General features: G+C 54.8%; 1 protein-coding gene and 1 long non-coding RNA gene across 3 annotated transcripts; one reads left to right on the top strand and one right to left on the bottom strand.

Moving 5' to 3' along the window:
- The first annotated feature begins 5,168 nt into the window (after positions 1–5,168).
- On the top strand, positions 5,169–14,307 carry XIRP1 (xin actin binding repeat containing 1). 2 transcript variants are annotated; one of them, XM_069561902.1, is made up of 3 exons: positions 5,169–5,228; positions 8,157–11,502; positions 11,894–14,307. In XM_069561902.1, exons 2-3 carry the CDS (start codon positions 8,161–8,163, stop codon positions 11,900–11,902), a joined length of 3,351 nt encoding a protein of 1,116 aa, XP_069418003.1. In that variant the 5' UTR covers positions 5,169–5,228; positions 8,157–8,160; the 3' UTR covers positions 11,903–14,307. The 2 variants fall into 2 exon arrangements, with proteins under 2 accessions (XP_069418003.1, XP_069418002.1); XM_069561901.1 differs by having other exon boundaries at positions 8,157–14,307.
- A 2,284-nt stretch (positions 14,308–16,591) lies between these two features.
- LOC138424664 (uncharacterized) lies at positions 16,592–20,380 on the bottom strand. The gene is made up of 2 exons (XR_011250930.1): positions 20,135–20,380; positions 16,592–18,665 (listed from the first exon to the last, which is right to left on the bottom strand). It is a non-coding gene; the product is annotated as an uncharacterized lncRNA (long non-coding RNA).
- Between the last annotated feature and the right edge of the window lie 1,642 nt (positions 20,381–22,022).

Raw genomic sequence — 22,022 nt, 5'->3', positions numbered from 1 at the left:
GCACTCCGTGGTATTTACCCAGAGGAGCTAAAAACTTATACGCACACAAAAACCTACACACTGATGTTTATTGCAACCGTATTCCTAACTGCGAAAACTTCAAGGCAACAAAGACATCCTTCAGTAGGTGAATCAGTGAAACTGTGGTACATCCAGACAATGAATTATTACTTAACTCTGAAAACAAATGAGTTATCAAGCCCTGAAAAGCCATGGAAGAACCTTAAATGCATATTACTAAGTGAAAGAAGACAATTCAAAAAGGATATGTACTATATGAGTCTAACTGTATGCCGTCTTTAAAAGGGCAAAACTATGCAAACAGAGAATCCCATGGACTGAGGAGCCTGGTGGGCTGCAGTCCACGGGGTCACAAAGAGTCGGACACGACTGAGCGACTTTACTTACTTACTATGCAAACAGTAAAATGGTCAGTGGCTGCCAGTAGTTAGAGAGGAGGAAGGGGTGAATAGGAAGAGCAAGCGCAGAGTGAAGTAACACTGAATGATTCCATAAGGATGGATACAGGTCATTATATATTCGTCCAAGCCCACAGAACGTACAATTCTGAGAATGAACCCTAACATAAACCATGAACTCTGAGTGACAATGATGTGTCAATGCAGGTTCATCGATTGTAACAAATGTACCATCTGGTGCGGGATCCTGATAGTAGAGGAGGCTGTGCATTTATCTAGAGGCAAAGGGTATATCAGAACTCTACTTTCTGCTCGATTTCAATGCAAACCTAAAGAAAAGTTTCCCCAAAAAGTCTATTGAAAAGAAAAAAAAAATACACACTGCCACAGGAGGCATAAAGAATGTAAAAGTATCTCATTAACAATTTTTATTGATATGCTGAAGGTACTGCTAAGTCGCTTCAGTCGTGTCCAACTCTGTGCGACCCCATAGACAGCAGCCCATCAGACTCCCCCGTCCCTGGGGTTCTCCAGGCAAGAACACTGGAGTGGGTTGCCATTTCCTTCTCCAATGCAGGAAAGTGAAAAGTGAAAGAGAAGCCGTTCAGTCGTGTCCGACTCTTAGCGACCCCATGGACTGCAGCCCACCAGGCTCCTCCGTCCATGGGATTTCCAGGTGAGAGTTCTGGAGTGGGGTGCCATTGCCTTCTCCTTTACTGATATATGTACATATAACATTTTAGAAACTTGAGTGAAATAAAATATATTTTTAAAATTAATGTCACTTTTTGCTTTTCACAGTGTGGCTACCAGAACATTTTAAGCGTCCTGTGGGGCTTCCTCTGGGTTTCTCCTGGATGTACACATACATATAACTGTTCTTGTGCTCAGCTGTGTCTGACTCTGTGGCCCATGGACTGTAGCCCTCCAGGCTCCTCTGTCCATGGGATTTCCCAGGCAAGAATACTGGAGTTGCCATTTCCTCCTCCAGGGGATCTTCCCAACCCAGGGGTTGAGCCAGTGTGTCTGGCATCTCCTGCGGCAGGAGGATTCTCTACCACCAGCGCCACCTGGGAAGCCCTTCCACTGGCCAGTATACTGGTCTAAATCTTTAAAACAGCCCTATGACATGAGTGCTCGTCTCACAGGCAGGAGAAGTTAATGCAGCAGCTGTTGCCAGCGCCCCTGGATCCCTCACGTCTCCCTGGGGTCACCAGCAGCCTCAGTGGGCAGTCCCCGTACAGGCTCCCAGGGTCCTAGCCTCAATCACTTGGATCTCTCTGCCTGAGGGGGAGACGGGGAATCTGCGGGAGCCAGTGCTTCCGGGAGCAATCCTCATCCAGGGGAGTGAGGAGGGTGGATGAATACCCCGGCTCCCTTACCACCACCCCCCGACCCCGGGTGAGGCGTGTTCCACACCAGCTCCCGAAGTCTCCAGAGGGATCCAGCCCCAGCTGTCCACAGAAGTAATCTGCTTTCCTTCTCCTCCTCACTTTTAGCCCCTCACCCCCTTTCTCCCCTCCCAGTGAAACCACTTGCACCCAAATGCTCTTCTTGGACTCTGCTCTTGGAAGATCCCAAACTAACACACTAGAATATAGAAAGCAGGCAGACTCTCAGAGGTCATAGAAATAGGAAGACAGGCTGGTGAGAGCGGTCTGGCACCAGGGCCCACACCACCCTCACAGCACGGCCACCAGACTCCCACAGCAGGAGGCGGACACTCTCCCCTCAAATCTGCCCACCTTTGAGCTGCCCCCTGAGCAGCGCAGAAAGTCCCTTCTGCAGGTTCAGAGGATTTTGTCAAGAGGCTGAGCTGACCTGTCCTACAGCCCTGGAACAGACACGCCCTGGCCGGCCCACAGCAGACACCCGTGTCTGCTTCCCAGCTGGAGGGAGGCCAGCACTGCCAGCCAGGGCTTTGAAGGACACTTGCCATCAGACCCAGAGGATACACTGGGATCTGGGACCAGGGAAAGTTGCCGGTGGTGGGGACCCAGGGGAGAATGTATTCAGCTTAATCATCAGTTGAGTTTACATATGCTGGGCACTGTACCCGATGTGGTGTGTGTGTGTGTAACAGATGTGTGCTCCTCACAGCAGCCTTTTGAGGTATACACTATTCTTATGCCCATTTTATAGGTGAGGGAACTGGCGAACAGACAGGGTGAGTAACTTGCCAACGTCACACAGCTAGTAAGTGTCACAGACAGGATTCAAACTCAGGTAGGCAGCCTGGCTCTGAACCTTCCCTGCGTCCTGCCTCTCCTGAAACATCAGGTGAGTCTACTGCCAGCTGCTCACTCTGAGCCCTGCCAGAGTACCCGTTTTCCTGGGAGACAGGCAGGGGCTTCTGACTAATCCCCAACTTCAGCAGAGCCCCACTGAAGAGGAATGGACTGACAGAGGAATGTGCCCTCAAGACCAGGAAACACTAAGCTCCAGAAGCACTTGGGGTGGGGGGCAGGTTGTAATCACTGAAAAAGGACACCTTCCCTCTCCGACTTTCCTCTCCATTCCCTCCCTGCCCTTCTGCCTTCTGAGAGATCAATTAACCAGCACAGCCATTCGACCTCAGGATAACCATTTACTCCCAGCCCCCTTCCCAAAATGATTTGAGGGGGCTTTTAAAAAGATAACTGCCCAGCATCCCCACCACCAAAGATACTCTGATAAATAACGCCTGACCACTGCCTTAATGGCCATATCACTGACACCTTGATGATGTGATTTTGTTAGATCATTACACATAGGGTGACCAGCTCAGCCTGTTTTTCTTCGAACTTTCCCAGTTTTAAAATTGAAAGTCCCTTGTTTTGGGAAACCCCTCAGAGACAGGCAACAGGGCCAGTTGTTTACCCCCATGACACAGGATATAACCCACAGCGTCTACCTGCTGAAAGTCTAAACATTTAGCTCAGAGTGTCCTTGGAGCCAAGGCAAAGAAGGAAACACCACCCTCAATGAGAGTTTCAGTGTCTGTGATAGTGCTATCACACTTCCACAATGATGGAAACATTTTGTACTCTGCTCCATGGAGCACTTAAAATGTGGCTAAAGGGATGCAGGAACACAATTTTTCATTTTGTTTCGTTTTAACCTGTTTAAATAGTCTCATGGGGTTAGTGGAAGTTGTCTTGGACAGTACAATTGTATTAGATAAAAACAAACCAGGCCTGAGAAATTTCTACCATGAGATTATCATAGTTGCAGTGAGTACAAAAGAGGATTCCAACCAGGTACGTTCCTTTTCTTACGTATGTAATAACCTGTGCATCAGGCCCTTGGATAACCCAGGCCATGTGCTGAGCACTCTCACAAAACCCTCTAATATGTGAATTCATTCAAGTCTCAAAACCACCCCAGAGGGCAGGCACTAAGGCTCCTCTTCCCTTGGCCCGAGAGGATGGGTATCTTCCTGCCCTTCCCAGGGAGAGACAGGATCCGGGAAATAGGTGCTAGGGCAGCAAAGGGCAAAAAGGCCGGAATCAGAGGAGGCCAGGGAGGAGGGCTCCCCGTTGCCCCTCTTCTCACCCCAGGCCAATGCTGCCTGCCTGACACTGACTCAACGGAAAGAGTGAGCAGTGCCTGGCATCACTTCCTGGCACCAGAGGGCCCCCAGGATGTCAGAAGAAAGACCTTGTTCTGCCAGGTAGCAGAACACAACTTCGACATGGAACCGGGCAAAATGCCTCCGTCGCTTGTGCTCTGCGTGGTCTCCTGATGCCCCTCGCCACAGTGCCCTTCCCGGCCTAAATGCCAGGATCTCTGGAGCTACTAAGCCCCTCGGGCTCTGGGTAGCCAAGGAGGGGCAGCCGTGACCCCCACACACAAACACACACACATACTCCTTCTGTGACTGGAAGCTGATGACTCCGGGTCAGAAATAACCCCAGAGTCAGCTCCCCGTGTGCTGCCCCTCCCCTCCTCTCTGTTCCCAGAAAGCCTGGGCCCTGAGTCAGAGGCCAGAGCCTGAGAGTAAACAACGACCCAGATAATCTGCTGGGAACACCGCAGACCATGCTGCAGAGCCCTCTGCCAGACCTGGACCCCGTGGAGAACTGGGGCCAGAGGTCTTTCCCCCAAATTCAGCTGTGTGCACTCAGGGCTGTATACACCTGTGCGGTGGGACGCAGGGAGGGATGGAAGAGACAGCGGAAAGGTCTAGTGTAGGAGTGGGGAGAAGAAGGGCCTTACTCTCAGGGGTATCCGGGCTGAGAACCGAGGAGCAAGGGCCTAGGCCTGCCCTCAGGGGGCCTCCAGTCTCCTGGCAGGGTGGGACATAGTCACGCCACACGTCAGACATAGTCAGAGGCTGGGGTAGGGACGTGGGGGATCACAAGGTGGGGGGCCAAGCTGACCAGGTGTCAGATGCGCCTCCTTATTCATTCCCTCAGAATAGTCTGGGATGTCCGCACCCCACACCACAGCTGAGTCACTGACCCCAATCCTCAGAGGAGACTTGGATGAATGAAGCTCTCCCCCGCTCACTCCTCTTCCCCTCCCTAGCAGAAAGGACATGTAACTGATGCCCGAGATGGAGAATAACTTCCAGAGCCCTAAAAATAACTGAACCACTTCATACTCTGACCTTAGCCTCCCCCCACCCCCCCACCTCGGCCCACCCCCTAACCAGCCAGATAAAGGCAGCTGCTGAGGCTGGCAGGGGACACAGACCCCGAGCCAGGGCAGCGAGAAGGTGTCCGACGGGGCCAGCAGAGCGAGAGCAGCCCAAACCAGAGGCACGACAGAGCCGTGGGCCACACCTGCCGAAGACCCCAAACCCCAGCAGCCAGGCAGAGCCCGCAGGTGAGTGAGCCGTTCCTTTCCTCGCCACACCAGCGGGGCTGGCTTTCCAGGCCGGGAACCCCTCCGGCCCCTCTCAGGGCAGTGCGTATTAGTGAAAGTTCTGAGTGAGGGGAGGAAGGTGGGGCCACACGTCTGGAGCAGGTGAGTGGAGGGGTCTGATATGAAGATTCCACAAGGAAGTTGCCAGACAATTATTGTGAGCCCCATGGTAGCGTTCGGCCTGGCTGGCACAGGCCTGAGGCCTACAGAGGGGCAGGTTCCAGCCAGTCTGGCGTAATCCAGAAAGGCTTGCTGGAGGAGGTGGTCTGGTGTTGTGATTTTTAAAATCAGGTACGGAGCTCCTCAGGCTTCAGGCTTTCTTTCCAAGGAGCCCCAGCTAGGCCCAGTGTCTGGACAGAAGAGGCGGGGGAGGACACGGGGGTCTGACTGTGCTGCCAGGACAAGCCCTGTGCCCAGCTGCTGTGGGTAGAAGTCTTGACATAGCTGGCTCGGGAATGTCTCCCCAGGGCTGGCCTGAGCCCAGCACCCCACATGGCCTAGGGCCTGGGTGTGATGTGGGCCATCAGCGTGCCCAGTAGGACAGCCTTAAGGAAGACCTGGGGGTAAAGGTGGGTGGCCAGGTCTGAGCGCTAGAGTATACTGCCCAAGTATAGAGATGCGTGAAGGGGTCTGGGCCAGGAAAGAGCAGACTTGGAGGCAAAAGCGGGGGTCACCCGGAGAGGCTGGCCCAGGCCTGGGAGGCCAAGCTCAGGGGCACCCCTGGGGTTCAGGCCTTACCCAAAGCCTGGTATCAGTTCTGGATTCGGCCTTCACCGCACCCGGTCCCCATCCTTGAGAAACGAGGTGGGGAGGCCTTGCTACCGCCTGGTGGAGTCGCCGGGGTCAGCTCCTTCCCCTCTTGGGGCCGGTTTCCCCTTCCAAACAATGAGGGGATTGGGCCCAGTGACCTCGGCAGGTCCTCATCTCTGCCCTCTCTGGACTCTGATTCGATCATAAGTGACCACAGCAGGGATTCTGGAGATTCCTGGGGGAGGCGGTGGAGGCGGGGTGGAGCTGGTGGCCCGTACCTGCCATCTGCTCAGGCCACACTGGTGACGGCAGGGAGGACGTGGGGACCATCAAGGTTTGCCTTTGGTCGGGGGGGTCCTCATGAGAACCCAGGCTAAAGGAAGCACCTAGAGCGCGTGATGAGACTTGGACTGTCGACTTTAGAGGTCATACTCCTTGGATGTCTTCAGAGGACAGGCTGGGGTGTGGGTGGAGCAAGCAGGGCTTAGTCTCCCCCCTGCTGAGGTAGTCGAGAGAAGGAAGTCCCTCCCCCACCCCCAGGTTCCTGTGGCCAGAAGCACTGGTCATCCTGCAGCCAGAGGCCAAACACCAGCTCAGCAGGCAGGATCAGGGAGCCCAGGGCAGAGAAGGAACCAAGGGGGGTCAGGCTCCCAGGGTCCCACTGGCTGAGCCGGACCTCTCCCCAGCCCAGGGCCGCTGTGTGGAGGCCAGCACCTCGGCTATATTTAGCACTGAGCGTGGAGCAGAGCTGTGGGTCAGGGGCAGTGAGGGGGGGACGTGCTTCTCATTCTTTCCCTACTGGCCTCTGGGGACTGTTAGCACACCTGTCACAAGACAGATAAGACAGCGAGGACAGAGGCCAGAGAAGGTGGGCCAGGGGCGTGGGGGGCAGTGCCTTGGCGGAAGCTGATGGGCACGAAGAGGGAGAAAGAAGGCGTGCACAGGAGATTCGTGCTGCACACAGTTGGGGACGGGGGTCCGTGAGCAAGGGGTGAGGCTATCGCTGCAGGAAGGCCCTCAAGTCTCACTGCCTCCCCTCCTGGGGTGTCTGCTGGGAACAGAGGGCCACCACAGCCACTGAGAAAGCTTCACACTTCCTACCTAAAGTGTTTCGAAACCCCGATCCAGCACTGCTTGCGCCTCATTCACCAAGATCTGACTCTGGACCCTGGTTTCCTCATCTTTAATCAAGAGTGGTTGGGCCAGAAGCTTCTAGAGGTCCCCCTAGCTCAGAAAACCCCTAGCTAGGATTCAGAATTGGGTTCTGCCTAACTGCGAGACAACTGGTGGACACTCACTCAGCCTTACTGCTTCTGCTGCAGCAAGAGCTGCCGGCCCCTGCTTGGCCTCCCTGGCCTGAGAAAGGAGAGCCAAGAGCTAAAGGCGGGACAGCCCCCCAGTGAAAGGGACGAGTGCGCCCTCTGGTGGTGAGAAAGGAAACGTGACTGATAACTAGTTCTCTCCATGAGAAAGAGTCACCAGTTTGTGTGCTCACTTAGTCATGTCCCTGTCCAAACCTTTGTGACTCCATGGACTGCAGCCCGCCAGGCTCCGCTGTCCATGGGATTCTCCAGGCAAGAATACTGGAGACCAAGCCCTCCTCCAGGGGATCTTCCCACCCCAGGGATCAAACCTAGACCTCCCTCATTGCAAGTAGATTCTTTACCGTCTGAGCCACCAGGGAAGCCCAGTCACCAGTGTAGGGACCTGCTTCTCCCTGGCTGGGATCCCTTAAAAATCAGAATTCCCCCAGGCCACTCACCTGGGAGTCTACCAGGGAAAAACTGATTTTGGCAAAAGCAAGCAAGGATAGGACAGGACAGGAACAGTTTTCCCACTGTGGGGTTGGGCACCCGTTAACTGGAAGACAGAGTTTCAAAGCCTGTAGTGCCCTGCTGGCGCCGTGACAACCCAGGTGATTCTGGGGGAGCAGGGACCCACCTGATGGATGGCTCTATATGCCTTAAGTTCAAGACTAGTCACACAGCAACCATTCAGGTAGCAGGGTGAGACCCCGGGGAGGTCTGGAAAGGGGGAGGGGTGGTCTCTAAGCACACGCCACCTAGGGCTACTCTGCAACCAACCCCCATCTCACTGAAATCCCCCAACCCCATCCTCATCTCTGCCCCCTCTCTTCAGAAGGATGGCCAGTGCCCAGATGCAGGTGGCCCCCACCCCAACCATCCCGATGGCAGCTACAGAGGACCTGCCCCCCCCTCCACCACCTGCCCTGGAGGACCTACCGCCGCCGCCACCCAAGGAGTCCTTCTCCAAGTTCCACCAGCAGCGGCAAGCCAGCGAGCTCCGCCGCCTCTACAAGCACATCCACCCCGAGCTCCGCAAGAATCTGGCTGAGGCCGTGGCCGAAGACTTGGCTGAGGTCCTGGGTTCCGAGGAGCCCACCGAGGGCGATGTCCAGTGCATGCGCTGGATCTTTGAGAACTGGCGGCTGGATGCCATTGGGGACCATGAGAAGCCACCTGCCAAGGAGTCCGTGCCCGGTGGCAACGTCCAGGCCACCTCCCGCAAGTTTGAGGAAGGCTCCTTTACTAACAGCGTAAACCAGGAGCCGGCCGGACCTCGGCCATCCGGAGGGGACGTGCGTGCAGCCCGCCAGCTGTTTGAGACGAAGCCGCTGGATGCGCTGACGGTTCGTGCTGAAGCACCAGAGGCTACAGTGAGGGAGCCTGCAGCCAGCGGAGACGTCCAGGGTACCAGGATGCTCTTTGAGACACGGCCACTGGACCGCCTTGGCTCCCGCCCCTCCACCCAGGAGCAGAGCCCCTTGGAGCTGCGCTCAGAGATCCAGGAGCTGAAAGGCGATGTGAAGAAGACGGTGAAGCTGTTCCAAACAGAGCCGCTGTGTGCCATCCAGGACTCAGAGGGCGCCATCCACGAGGTCAAGGCCGCCTACCGGGAGGAGATCCAAAGCAATGCAGTGAGGTCTGGCCGTTGGCTCTTCGAGACCAAGCCTCTGGACGCCATCAACCGGGACCCCAGCCAGGTGCGGGTGATCCGCGGGATCTCCCTGGAGGAGGCGGCCCGGCCCGATGTCAGCGCGACTCGCTGGATCTTTGAGACACAGCCCCTGGATGCCATCCGGGAGATCTTAGTGGATGAGCAGGACTTCCAGCCATCCCCGGACCTTATCCCTCCTGGTCCAGATGTTCAGCAGCAGCGGCGTCTGTTTGAGACCCGAGCATTAGACACTCTCAAGGGGGAAGAGGAAGACAGAGCAGAGGTCCCACCCAAAGAGGCAGTGGTCCCCGGGGACGTCCGCTCCACCCTGTGGCTATTTGAGACAAAGCCCTTGGACACCCTCAGAGACAATGTCCAAGTGGGTCACCTGCAGCGGGTGGGTCCCCAGGAGGGCGAGAGGTTCACAAATGAGCGTCTATCCAATGCTGACCCCTCAGCACCAACCCTCTCTCAGGGTGCCCCCGAGAGGGATGGGGTGAAGGGAGATGTGAAGACTTTCAAGAACCTTTTTGAGACCCTTCCCCTGGACAGTATCGGGCAGGGCGAAGCTTTGGCCCCTGGGAGCTTACACAGAGCAGAAGGAACCAATTCCGCTGGGCAGTCCCAGGACACAGGGTCCCCAGTGTACGCCATGCAGGACGCCAAAGGTCACCTCCATGCCCTGACCTCCGTCAGCAGAGAACAGGTAGTCGGAGGTGACGTGCAGGGTTACAAGTGGATGTTTGAGACACAGCCCCTAGACCGACTCGGCCGAAGCCCCAGTACCGTCGATGTGGTGCGGGGCATCACCCGGCAGGAAGTGGTGGCTGGAGATGTGGGCACTGCCCGGTGGCTGTTTGAGACACAGCCCCTGGAGGTAATCCACCAACGGGAGCAGCAGGAACGACAGGAAGAAGAAGGAAAGCCTCAGGGAGGCCCTCAGCCCGAAGCACCCCACAAGGGTGACGTGAAGACCATCCGCTGGCTGTTCGAGACGTGCCCGATGAGTGAGCTGGCCGAGAGGCAGGGGTCAGAGGTCACAGACCCCACAAGCAAGGCACGGTCGTGCACCTGGATGTTCGCGCCCCAATCCCCGGACTGGCCAGAAGGCTCCAAGGAGCAGCACCTTGAGGTGAGCCAGGTCCAGGCTGGGGAAAGACAGACGGAGAGACACGTCTTTGAGACTGAGCCTCTGCAGGCCTCAGGCCACCCCTGTGGAAGGGGGCCTGTGCGGTACTGCAGCAGAGTGGACATCCCCTCCGGGCAGGTGTCTCGTCAGAAGGAGGTTTTCCAGGCTCTGGAGGCAGGCAAGAGAGAAGACCAGGGACCCAGGGAAATCCCTGAGCCCATTCCAGCGGGCTCAGTACACAAGTTCACCTGGCTCTTTGAGAACTGCCCCATGGGCTCCCTGGCAGCTGAGAGCATCCGAGGGGGCAACTTCCAGGAAGAACAGCCCGTGGGTCCCTCGGGCAAGGGGGTGCCGGAGAGGCAAGAGACTGCAGCCGAGGGGACCCTGCGGACGCTGCATGCCACGCCTGGCGTCCTGCACCATGGAGGCATCCTCATGGAGGCCCGAGGGCCAGGGGAGCTCTGCCTTGCCAGGTACGTGCTCCCAGGCCCAGGGCAGGGCAGCCCCCACGTTCGGAAAGAGGAGCTGGTGTCTGGGGAGCTTCCCAGGATCGTCCGCCAAGTGCTGCGCCAGGCAGACGTGGACCAGCAGGGGCTGCTGGTGCAGGAGGACCCCGCGGGCCAGCTTCACCTCAAGCCGCTGAAGCTGCCAGCGCCAGGCAGCAGCGGGAGCATCGAAGACATGGACCCTGAGTTCCAGCAGTTGCTGGCTTGTGGCCTCGGGACCTCGGCGGGGAGGACGGGGCTGGTGATGCAGGAGACAGAGCAGGGCCTGGTGGCGCTGACTGCCTACTCCCTGCAACCCCGGCCAGCCAGCAGGGCGCCCGAAAGGAGCAGTGTGCAGCTGCTGGCCGGCTGCATAAACAAAGGAGACCTGAGTGGCCTGCACAGTCTGCGGTGGGAGCCGCCGGCTGACTCAAGTTCAGTGCCAGCCAGCGAGGGGGCCCAGAAGCTGCCCCCGGCTGAGAGCATCATCCACATTCCCCCACTGGACCCTGGCGTGGGGATGGGGCATCTGAGAGGGCCAGGGGCCACCCCCTGTGCCCCACAGGCCACCGGAAAGGCAGTCTCTCTGGCTGGGGAAGAAAAGCAGGAAGGCAGGTGCACTGGGCAGAAAGGGATGACAGCTTTAGGAAAGTCAGAGGGAGCCATGACTATGCCCCCAGGACCTAGGTTTCCAGACCTCCAGGTCACCATGCAGAGTCGAAGGACAGCAACAGCTGAAGCCCAAAGCCTGCAGCAGCAAGCTCGGAGCAAGCACAAGCCAGGCCCCACCCCTGGGGCCGCCTCTATGCCCACCCAGGATGGGCTTCCGCAAGCACCGGCCACAGGGGCTGCCCAGAGCAACAGCAGGCCTCTGGTGGGAGGCAACCCCAGGATCCCAGCAGCCCCCAGCAAGGTCAGTGGGGAACAGAAAGCACTGCCTGGAGGGCTGCCTGGGGGGTGGGAGACTATTCAGGATGGCATCTACACTGCTCATCCCGTCAGGACCTTTGACCTACCGGGTCAAAGGGCTGTCCTGCCATCTGAGCAAGGACCCCTTCCACTCCTGGAAGGCCTGGGTCAGAGTCTCGGGCCCAGGCAAGAGGAGCCAGGGGGCCACACACAGAAGGCCTGGGCGCCTCCAGAGAAGGTGATGGCAGGACTCAGCCTGGGGGGCCTCCAAGCTGCAGAGACCACCCTGAAGGCTGCCCCTTTAGCCCACCACACTCGGGCCTCCGGGCCGCGGGCGGCAGGTGCCAGTCTGCACTCCCATAATGCCTCTGTTCCTCCTCCTCCTCCTCTCCCAGCTGCTGTGACGGGACCGGACTTCCCAGCCCAACCCAGGCATGATGAGAATTCCATCTGGCAGGCCTCCAAGCCCACGCAGGACCCCCTTCTCCACTCCCACAGCAGCCCTGCTGGCCAGAAAAGCGCTGGGGAGTCACAGACAAAGACCCTGAAACCGGAGCCTCTCACACACCTGAGAAAGAAGCCCCAGGTGCCCCCCAAACCTGCACACCTAAGCCAGCTCCCCCTTCCTCGCTGGCTGTCCAAGCCCTCAGCCCTGGCTCACAGCGCCGCTGAGGAGGTGGGGCAAGGAAAATACAAACAAGGTGAGACGGCTACAGCTGACCACGACCCTCGGCCAAACAAGGTCTCCATCGCTGCAGACCAGGGCCGAGTATCTCTGCCCCAGGGCCCCGCTGGACAGAGCCAGCCCAGCCCCCAGCATGGCCCCAGCACCGTGGCCCCCAGCCCCACCAAGAGCCAGGCAATGGGCAGCAACAACCACAGCCCTGACCCCCTCGGGCTCTCAGCTCTCAGCAGCCACCCCATCTCACTGCAGCGGGGCCCTAGACTCCCAGGAGAGAAGGGCGCGGACAGTTCCCAGCAAGGGGCCCCTGAGAGCCCTGAGATTCTGCAGGGAGGCCAGCAAGAGCTCCAGGGCCTCCTGAGCCAGGTGCAAGCTCTGGAGAAGGAGGCCGAAAGCACTGTGGACGTGCGGGCACTGCGGAGGCTCTTTGAGGCTGTGCCCCAGCTGCCAGGAGCCCCTCCGGCTCCCGCTACCCCCCGCAAGCCTGAGGCCTCTGTGGAGCAGGCCTTTGGGGAGCTAACGAGGGTTAGCACGGAAGTGGCCCGGCTGAAGGAACAGACCCTGGCCAGGCTGCTGGACATCGAGGAGGCCGTGCACAAGGCGCTCAACTCCATGTCTAGCCTCCAGCCTGGGACTAACACCAGGGGCCATTCCCAGGGACCCCCAAAGGAACACAGTGCCCACGAGGTCAGTCTCACAGACAGCGGGAGAGTCAGGCCCAACTGCTCAGGCCAGGAGGTCAAAAGTCAAACTCTAGTCAAGAGCCAAACTGAGGTTATGAGCCATACTGAGGTCCAGAGTCAAGCCAAGGACAGAAATCACTCAGAGGCCAGAAGCCAAGCAGCCCTGGCCACCCCTTCCACCAGGAAGCTGGAGACCTTGAGAGAGGACTCACACCTTCCCCAAGTGTTACCTCTCAGCAGAGAGTCACCCTCCTCCCCACCTTTTATCTCCATGGAGTCGGCCACAAGGGAGCTTCCGGAGGAGGCCAGCCCCAGGGGCAACCCTGAGATCTCTCTGAAGAGGGCACATTTCACCCAGGATGAATGCCAGACTCAGCCCCACCAGAAAGATATCCAGCACAAGGCTGGAAAGAAAGAGGCCCCCCAGCTCTCTGGACCGCCACCACCTGGCCATGCTGCAGCCAGCGCCCTGCCCACCAGGCAGAAGAGTGCTCTGGAGCTGCAGACGGCGCCGGGTGGCTCCCGGCACTATGGAGCCACAGGAGCAGGGACTGAGAGGGTGGACCAGTGCAGGACCACAACGCTCATGTCCCCCACCACGGTCACTGAGCTCACCGAGCCACCTAGGGGCCCAGGCCCCCACCTCGGGCACCACACTTCCGCCTTGATGAGGCAGTTTCTGCACAGCCCAACTGAGCTCAGCACGAGCCTGGCAGAAGCTGACATGCTGCGTGTGCCCTGTGGCCACCCCACACCAGCTGCACAGTGAGCCCCTCCGTCTGCTACCACAGTCTTCCACCCATCTCCAGGGACCCGGGACGGAGGTGGGTGCTCACTTCCTGCACGCACGAGGAAACAACCAAAAAGAAAGGGCATGTTCTGAGATCCAGGGGCAGTTTCCCTTTCATCAGTAGCATCCATGGGCCAGGTTCTTGCAAATGGCAGGAGGGGGGATGATAGGGAAGAAGCCTTCCGGAGTAGCCCAAGCCCAGCAACAGAATGGGGGCTTGTGGCTGCTTGTGGAGGATATAATGTGCACAGAAACACACGCTTCTCACACAGGTCTGGCCCGCACGCCAACACAAGTGAGTCTGCATGCCACTGCCTGCGATTGAGAGACCCCCTGAGTGACCTTCCACTTTTTCAGCCTTTATTTCTTTAGTGCGAGTCAAATGTTCTCAGCCTCCTGCTCTTCAATTCCTACAGAAGACAGGGCCAGCCGGATTGGTCTCTGTTACATGTTGACTAGGGCCCCAGAAGGGCCCCGGCATCAGCGTCTCCCTCATTCAGCGGGTCATCCTGGCAGCACCAAGTTCACACAGACAAAGTCCACGATCACCAATGTCCCTAGAAGCCAAAGATTCTCTCCACCCCCACGGCCTCTCACTTTGTACCCCAAAGAGGAAGGATACAGTCTAATAAAGCAAAGTTTTATTCCCTTCTCTCCACGTCTGTCTGTACACAGAGTCTGGGCTCAGTCTAGGGGAAAAGCAGCCACATGTCTAGCTGCCCTGTTTCCCTGCAAGCAGCAGTGTTGGAAGGCTCTGAAAAGCCACCCCCTTCTTCCACCATCTCGGCTGGGAACCAGAGAGGCCTGCCCACCCCCACTCTCCTTACTCCCCACGCCCCCACACATACATACACTGCTGGCCCCACACCTCTGGCTTCCCCACCTAGAGGTTCTTGGACATCTCCCTGGGGTGGAATCTGCCGAGGGTGGAAGAATGGCCCAGTCAGGCCCAGCAAGGAGGGAGGGCCACAAGCCAGGAGAACTCCAATGGCCAAGATTGCTGGGCCACTGCCTCCGGGTCAGACCAGGCACAATGTGCAGAGGTTCCTGGGAAGGGGTGGGCGCAGATCCCAGCCTGGAAAGCCAGGATGATTTGGTAAAGGACCCTTTCCATACTTTCAAAAAGCACTGAGCAACTGCTGCTTGCCAGACATGTTCTGGGCAGCATGGATCCAGAGGTAAGGTCTAATGGGATCATTAGACTCCATCACATTCAAGGAACTGACTCTCTAGAATGAGAAGGCAGGGAGACTATGAATAAATAGGAAATATCAGATAAGGAATAAGAGTGATGCACCTGACTAGGCCACTCTCCCACTGTGGGGTAGGAATTATAAAACATGTCATGTGACAGTGACAGGTGATTGCCTTAGAGAAAGTGGCCAAGGCAGATCTCCCCAAGGCGGGAAAAAAAGTTTTCAACTGAGATCTTAGTCACAAAATGCCAATTACCGGGCAATGGGCAGGAGTGGGGAGTGCCGGTTAGGCGGATGAGCACACGCAAAAACCCAGAGGTGGGAGTGAGTATAATTTCTGCATTTCCTAAATACCCTTCAGTATGTTGTTGTTCAGTTGCTCAGTTGTGTCCAACTCTTTGTGACTCCATGGATTGCAGCACGCCAGGTTTTCCTGCCCTTCACTATCTCCCAGAGTTTGCTCAAATTCACGTCCGCTGACTCAGTGATGCCTTCTAACCACCTCATCCTCTGCCGTCCCCTTCTCCTCCTGCCTTCAGTCTTTCCCAAGATCAGGGTCTTTTCCAATGAGTCAGCTCTTCGCATCACGTGGCCAAAATACTGGAGTTTCAACTTCAGCCTCAGTCCTTCCAAAGAATATTCAGGGTAGATTTCCTCTAGAATTGACTGGTTTGATCTCCTTGCTGTCCAAGGGACTCTCAAGAGTCTTCTCCAACATCACAATTCCAAAGCATCAATTTTTCGGCACTCAGCCTTCTTTATGGTCCAACTCTCACACCTGTACTTGACTACTGGAAAAACCATAGCTTTGACTATACAGACCTTTATCGGCAAAGTGATATTCCTGCTTTTTAATACGTTGTCCAGGTTTGTCATAGCTTTTTTTTCCAAGAGAGAAGTGTTTTTTAATTTCGTGCCTGCAGTCACAGTCTATAGTGATTTTGGAGCCCAAGAAAATAAAATCTGTCATTGCTTCCACTTTTCCCCCTTCTATATACCATGAAGTTATGGGACTAGATGCCATGATCGTACTTTTTTGAATATTGAGCTTACCCTTCTGAACAGAAAGGGGCTTTATCAACAATTGTCCACCTCTACATACACACACACACACACACACACACATCCTGCCCCCAACAACGTTAGGTAGGAACTTTTCCACAGTTTGCTTTTATTAAACAGGTGGGCTCTCATCTTACCACCAGCCCAGGGCTCAGTCCTCCAAGATTCATCATTGACAGATATTCACCACTGACAGATATTCCCCTGAGGCAGCAGAGCTCTGAGCTGGAAGCAGCCTGCCCCCTGGAAGACGTGTATGTGAGCAATTAAGACAGCAAATCTACCTACCTGGGCTGGCTACACATCTTACTATAACTCCCCTTTACCAGGTGTTTCCCTCCACTGCCCTCTGTTGGTCTCACTTGATTACAGGACCCAGAAGCTTAAGGCAAGCCTGTCTCATTTGTTAAGTGGGGCTGATTATAGTGCCTACTATTGTGAAGATTAAGTGAATTAATATGCATAAAGTGCTTGGAGATAGGCCCAGCATCTGGAACTCTAGGAAGTTCACTTTTCATATAATTAGTTTTAATCTATCTCTTTTTCTCACCTCCCGGTGGAGTCCCTGTCTTGTTCATCTCAGTATCCTTAATGCTTATCACGATTGCCTAGAAGGCACTGCACAAATGTCGAATAAATGCACCCATGTGTGAAATGAAATGATTGAGCGAATTCACTGATTCAGCCAACTAGCATTTATTGAGCACCTACTTCATGCCAGATTCCTTCCAGGGAATACAGATGAGCATGGCAGAATTTATCCCTGACCTTATGGGAAGATATATTACAAAACACAGGTAATTTTAGAAGGGAGCAAAGGAAATAAAACAAGTAGCCCACAAGAAGGTTGGCAGTTACTTTAGCTTGGGTGGTTGGGGAAGGCATCTCTGAGGAAGTGACCCGAATGACAAGAAGAGCCAGTCCTAACAGCTAAAGGGGGCGGCCTATGGGGAAGAGACAGGAGAGGTTGGTGGGTAGGTGGTGAGCACACCGGTGGCAGCGCACACCAAGAAAAGCAGCAGCTACTCGTTGAGGCCTCGCCCAGGGCCCTGCACACCTCCCGTCGCACCTGCCGCGGAGGCCGAAGCACCACCTCCCTTCCTGCCCGAGAGGAGACGGGGCTCTAAAGCTGAGCGTTGGGGCCCAGACTCCGCCCCGTGCCTGGAGGGGGCGTGTTCCCATCCCCTGTCTCCAAGGAGACGATGACATCACCAGGGCCGCTGGGTTCGGAACTTTTTGGGCGGCTGTAGCGGTTGCTGGGAAACACCCGGCAGGCCGGCGCGCAGCCAGGGGCAGGCTCCGCGCGGCAGACGCCGGACGCCAGTACGCGCCGTCCTGGCCGGCCCCAGCTCAGAGTCTCCCTCCCAGATTCCAGAAGGATGCGGGTTCCGGTCCTCACCCACGTCGCGGCCCCGCCCGGGACCTTCCTGCCGGCCGGGCGCCTCCTCCCTTCTCATTACTCTCACTCCCTCTGTTCCGAGTTTACCCAACCGTCCTCATCTTCACCGCTATCATCCCCAGGCCACCATCCATCCCCCCCTTTACTGGACCACTGCCATAGCCTCCCAAGTGGTCTTCCCTTTGCCCTGTCTTTACAGACTGTCATCTACCTGGCACCTAAAGCCCTTATCAAGAATTTACCAGACCAAGTCACTCCTGTATAATACCCTCTGCAAGCTTTCAGCTCGCTCAGTCTGAAATCTAACTCTTCTCAGCAGCCTCTAAGACTAGAATGATTTGCCTCTCAAGCTTCCTCTCCAACTTCTTTGCCCCACTCTCCTGCTCACCCACATCTACCTAGTTACACTGGCCTTCCTGGGTTTCACAGAACACCAAACTGATTCCTGCCTCAGGGCCTTTGCACCTGCTGTATCCTCTGCCCAGAAGTCTCTTCTCCCAGATCTTTAGTGGTTGGGCTCTTTCTCACTCACATTCCAGTTCAAATGTCTCTCCAAAAAGACCTTTCTTGATCTATACCTCCCTTGCCTCCCCCACTTATGCCGCCCCCTTCCCCATCTATAGAGGCCTTCCTCCAAGTTAACATGCTGAGTTAGTTTTGTTTTCCTGAGGACCTATTACAATATAAAATTATCTTTGTTCACATATTTGCTTGTTTAATGTCAGTGTTCTGGATACTATTCCTGCATAGCAAACCACCCCAAGTTTAGTGGTCTAGAAAACCATTTTATGATGCTCATGAATTCTGTGGGTCAGCAATTTGGATAGAACACACTGGACATGGCTTGTCTCTCTGCTATGATGTGTGGGGCCTCAACTTAGCCTCAGTCTAAGGCTGGGGGTAATTGGACAGTTAGGGTCTGAAAACTCTCACTCAAATGCCTGGCAATTGATGCTGGCTACTGGCTGGGACCTTAGCTGGGATGTCAGACAAACCACATATGCATGGCCTCTCCATGTGGCCTGGGCCTCCTCAAAGTATGGCATTCTCAGAGTGGCTGGATTTCTTGCATTTTATTTCAAGTTTCTAAAGGCATGTGTCCCAACTAACAAGGTAGAAGTTGCATCACCTTTTATGATCTGGCCACAGAAGTCACACAAAATCACCTGGGCTGCATTCTGTTGGTTACAAATGAGTCACAAGTCTGCGTAGACTGAATACCTTTTGATGAGGAAGAGGTAACGTTCTATGTGATCGTCTTTGGAAAGTGCCATCTCCACAGCCAAGTCTTCCTCCACTGAATCTCATCTCCATGCCAACCACTTCTTCTTTGCTTATTTTTGTATCTCCAGTATCTAGAATGGTACAAAAGCACATAGTAGGAGCTCAATCCATGGTTTATGGTGAATAAATGAAGACTTGTCTTTCAATGAGTCATTTGAGCCCAGTTCTTCTCCCTTGTAGTTCCTGTCCCGGCCCTTGATTTTGGCCTGGCCTGCTCTGGAGGAAGCCCAGTGTTTGCATTGGAAGGTGGGAGTCAAGCATAGTTTTTGGTTTGTTTTTTGTTTTCTGGCAGGGAGTGGAGGGTAGGGGAGAAAGGGCAGTTATTGGGGACTGAGAAACATGTAGCCAAATGAGATTCTGGAACAGTGATCTACTGTAGGGGTGTTGAAAACCCAGTCTGTTTTTTCTCATTCTGAACTCTGGAAATGCCCAGGTGAGGGCTGTGGTTTTGTCCTCCGGCCCATGGGGAGCAGGAAAACAGCCCAGTGGGAATGGCGCTTTGGAGAGGTGCCTTGGGCAAGAGAGAGGGGGATGGAATAGCTAGTAGGAACCACCACAGAGATCTGGGCAAGAGGTGGCCCTGAAGCCCCCTAAACATCTATTAAGGTAGGCAAACTCTCCCTGCTTTGTGACTGGTGAAGGACCTTTCATTTGATCTCTCCAAAGTCCTGGAACCAGTACAGTTTCTCCTCTTGCTTTCTCCTTTCCAGGAGGGATGACCCAAAGAAGTCAGCCCAGGCTTCTCCAGCCCCCTCACATCAATCTGTGGCTTCCCCTTCCCCTCCCTTCCATCTCAAATGTGGCTCAGCAAGTTTGGATGTCATTAAGGCAACAGCCAGCCCACCTCCAGTCCCATCCCTGGGTCAACCCTCCAGTCAGGCCCAGCAGTGGCTCCTCACCACCTCCACCATAAAATCCACACTCCTCAGGTCATTCAAGGCCCTTCTTGTGCAGCTGCCACCTGTGTTCATAGCCTCTCTCATTCCCCCAAGAGAATCAGACCTTCTAGGTCCTTTAATGTTCCATCCAGGCTTTGTCATGCTGCCGGCCTTTGTCCAGGGCCAGCTTACCCACTGCGCACAGCAGGCATGGATGGGGCCTCAGGCCCACAATACTTGAGGGGTCCATGAAAATATTCTAACTTCTTTCAAAAGAAGAAGGAAAAAAACAACTTTGAAGTTATAGAGAACAGTTTAATATATAACATTAGTATCTTCATCTTTAACCACCACAGTTGTAAGATATATTCTAAAAAAAAAAAATGTTTTTTTAAATGGAAGCAGCAGCCCGCTCATTTCACCCTCCTGTCATTTCTGGATAGCTCTGTATTGAAGACTCAGCTCTGAAGCAACCCCTTCAAGGAAACAAAAGCCATGGAGGTTGTCCTTCTCCGACCTCTCAACCTTATGCAGTTTTGTAGCTTGGAAAACGCCTCTGTAAACTTCCGATTTGTTGCGTTCCCCGTACCCCGCCCCCACTGGTACCTGCCAGTCACTGACACACACACAATTTTTTCCCCCATGAAAAAAACCCGCCCCACCTGTGGCAGAGCTGCCAAGTAAGACGGTGACCTAACTTCGGAGGAAAACTGGCAGAGGCTCAGCTTGGGGCCCCGGGTCCCAAACCTGTAGCGACAGGCGCCGGGATCCACGTCCCGTGGGAGGCGCGCGCGACCATGGGGGGGCGGGGAAGGGAGAGGCAGAGGGCGGGGCCTCAGGTCTCGCGGCGGCAGCCGGGCGGCGCGCCGCTGCCAGCCCCACCCACCCCCGACCGGAAGGAGGAAGAGGCCTCTGCGCGGCTCCCTCCCTCCTTCCCCAGAAGCTCCGGCGGCCCTCCCCGGACGCACCCCCTTCCTCCCCCCTCGTTAGTTTTCTAACGAAAAAGTGCTGCTGAGAATTCCCAGAAGGTCCCGGATGTGAAGTCACCGGCGTGAGGTCACCGAGCCTGGTTCCAGGAATCTGAATATTGTGGGGGAGGAAGGAAAGCGCCGAAAACAGAGGAGCCCGGGGAGTGAGTGGAGCCGTGGGTGTTGTCGGCGGGGCCGCCTGGCTCCGCTGAGTCCCGCTCTTGCCTCCAGCTGGGTCTTCTGACCCCAGGCGATGTTCCAAGGAAAAAGATGCTTCACTTCTCCCGCAGTAAAGAAATGCCAACTGAAACCAGTATACTGATCCAAAAGGAGTATTTATCCACTGTTGGGGGTGGAGGGCGGGGGTGGAAGGATGGGAGAGAAGTGGAGAACAACTTGGCAATCGGATCAGAATTTTAAATGAAAATGTCCTTCGACCTAACAGTTGCGTGTAGCACTGTCACCTACTGACTTACCTTGGAAATTGTACAGTATCACTTCTTCCACAGTTTGCTCATGACAGGTCATTAAAACCGGCCCATATTAGAGGCGAGAGGTATCCTTGTTTTGGTAAGTGTGAAAGAATTTGCAGCCATGTTTTTAAACCATCACAGATGTTACTATTGTGGCCGTTAGTATACTTGTGTTTTCCAGTAAGTAAATTATCTCACGTCATATCTATCAGCTCCACGTGGGAGGGCAGAGATTCACTGGATTCATTAAGATCCCGCCCCCTCCGCTCCTGAATGAACCTAGGGCCCTGGTTCACTGCAGATCTCCATAGATGGTACAGAAGTGAATTTCCTCTTGCAGGAGCTGGCCCTGGACATTGTGCTCCAGTTCCATCGGATGCCATCCCTGCTAGCCCTACAGAAACCACCATGAACACATGTGAGAACTGTGTGAGGGGGATATGAGTGGCACATGGCAGGGTCTGCTACACAGACAAGCAATTTTGTTCCCATACATTGCATAAATGTGAGGTCAGTGATCATTTCCACAGAAATCCCATTATCTTTATAGTCATCATCATGGTTTTGTACGGGCACCTGTACCACTAGAAGTGAGTCGGCCAGTTCAGCTCAGTTCATAGTAAAGAGAATGCCACTCACTCTAGTTCAACTTGGTTAAAAGATTTTCACATCTTTTACATGTGATTGTTTTCATGTGTTATATTTCCATTTTATTGTTACTATTATATGGTAGTATATCCACAAATCATAAAAATGGATCAGTAGTTTAAAGGAGGCTCACTAAAGCATAAAAATAGTATTGAAAATAGCAACAAAAATACTGCAGTATAAATTATGACCACATATACCAGGGTAAATGAGTGTGTAGGATGAGATAATTTTATACAAACAGAAAAAAAAAAGTGTGACTCAGATATGGTAATGAATACCTGAAAATGGAATTTTGTTAGTTGGTAATCATCTTTAGTCCCAGAGGCATCATCTCTTATGAAACTTTGTCAAATAGTGGCAGGAAGCCCACTGAAATTTTTTGCATCCTCTTCACATCAGATCCTGTAAGCTAGATAGCAAACCAATCAAGTCTTTTGTAATATGGGTAAAATGTCCAG

Source organism: Ovis canadensis, chromosome 19 (genome assembly GCF_042477335.2).
Source record: "Ovis canadensis isolate MfBH-ARS-UI-01 breed Bighorn chromosome 19, ARS-UI_OviCan_v2, whole genome shotgun sequence".
NCBI lineage: Eukaryota > Metazoa > Chordata > Mammalia > Artiodactyla > Bovidae > Ovis > Ovis canadensis.
This window is presented reverse-complemented; position numbering and strand designations above follow the sequence as displayed.

What these genes read in the sequence shown, in the direction of transcription:
- XIRP1 (XM_069561901.1), top strand. Translation starts at nt 8,161, where the DNA reads ATGGCCAGTGCCCAGATGCAGGTGGCCCCCACCCCAACCATCCCGATG.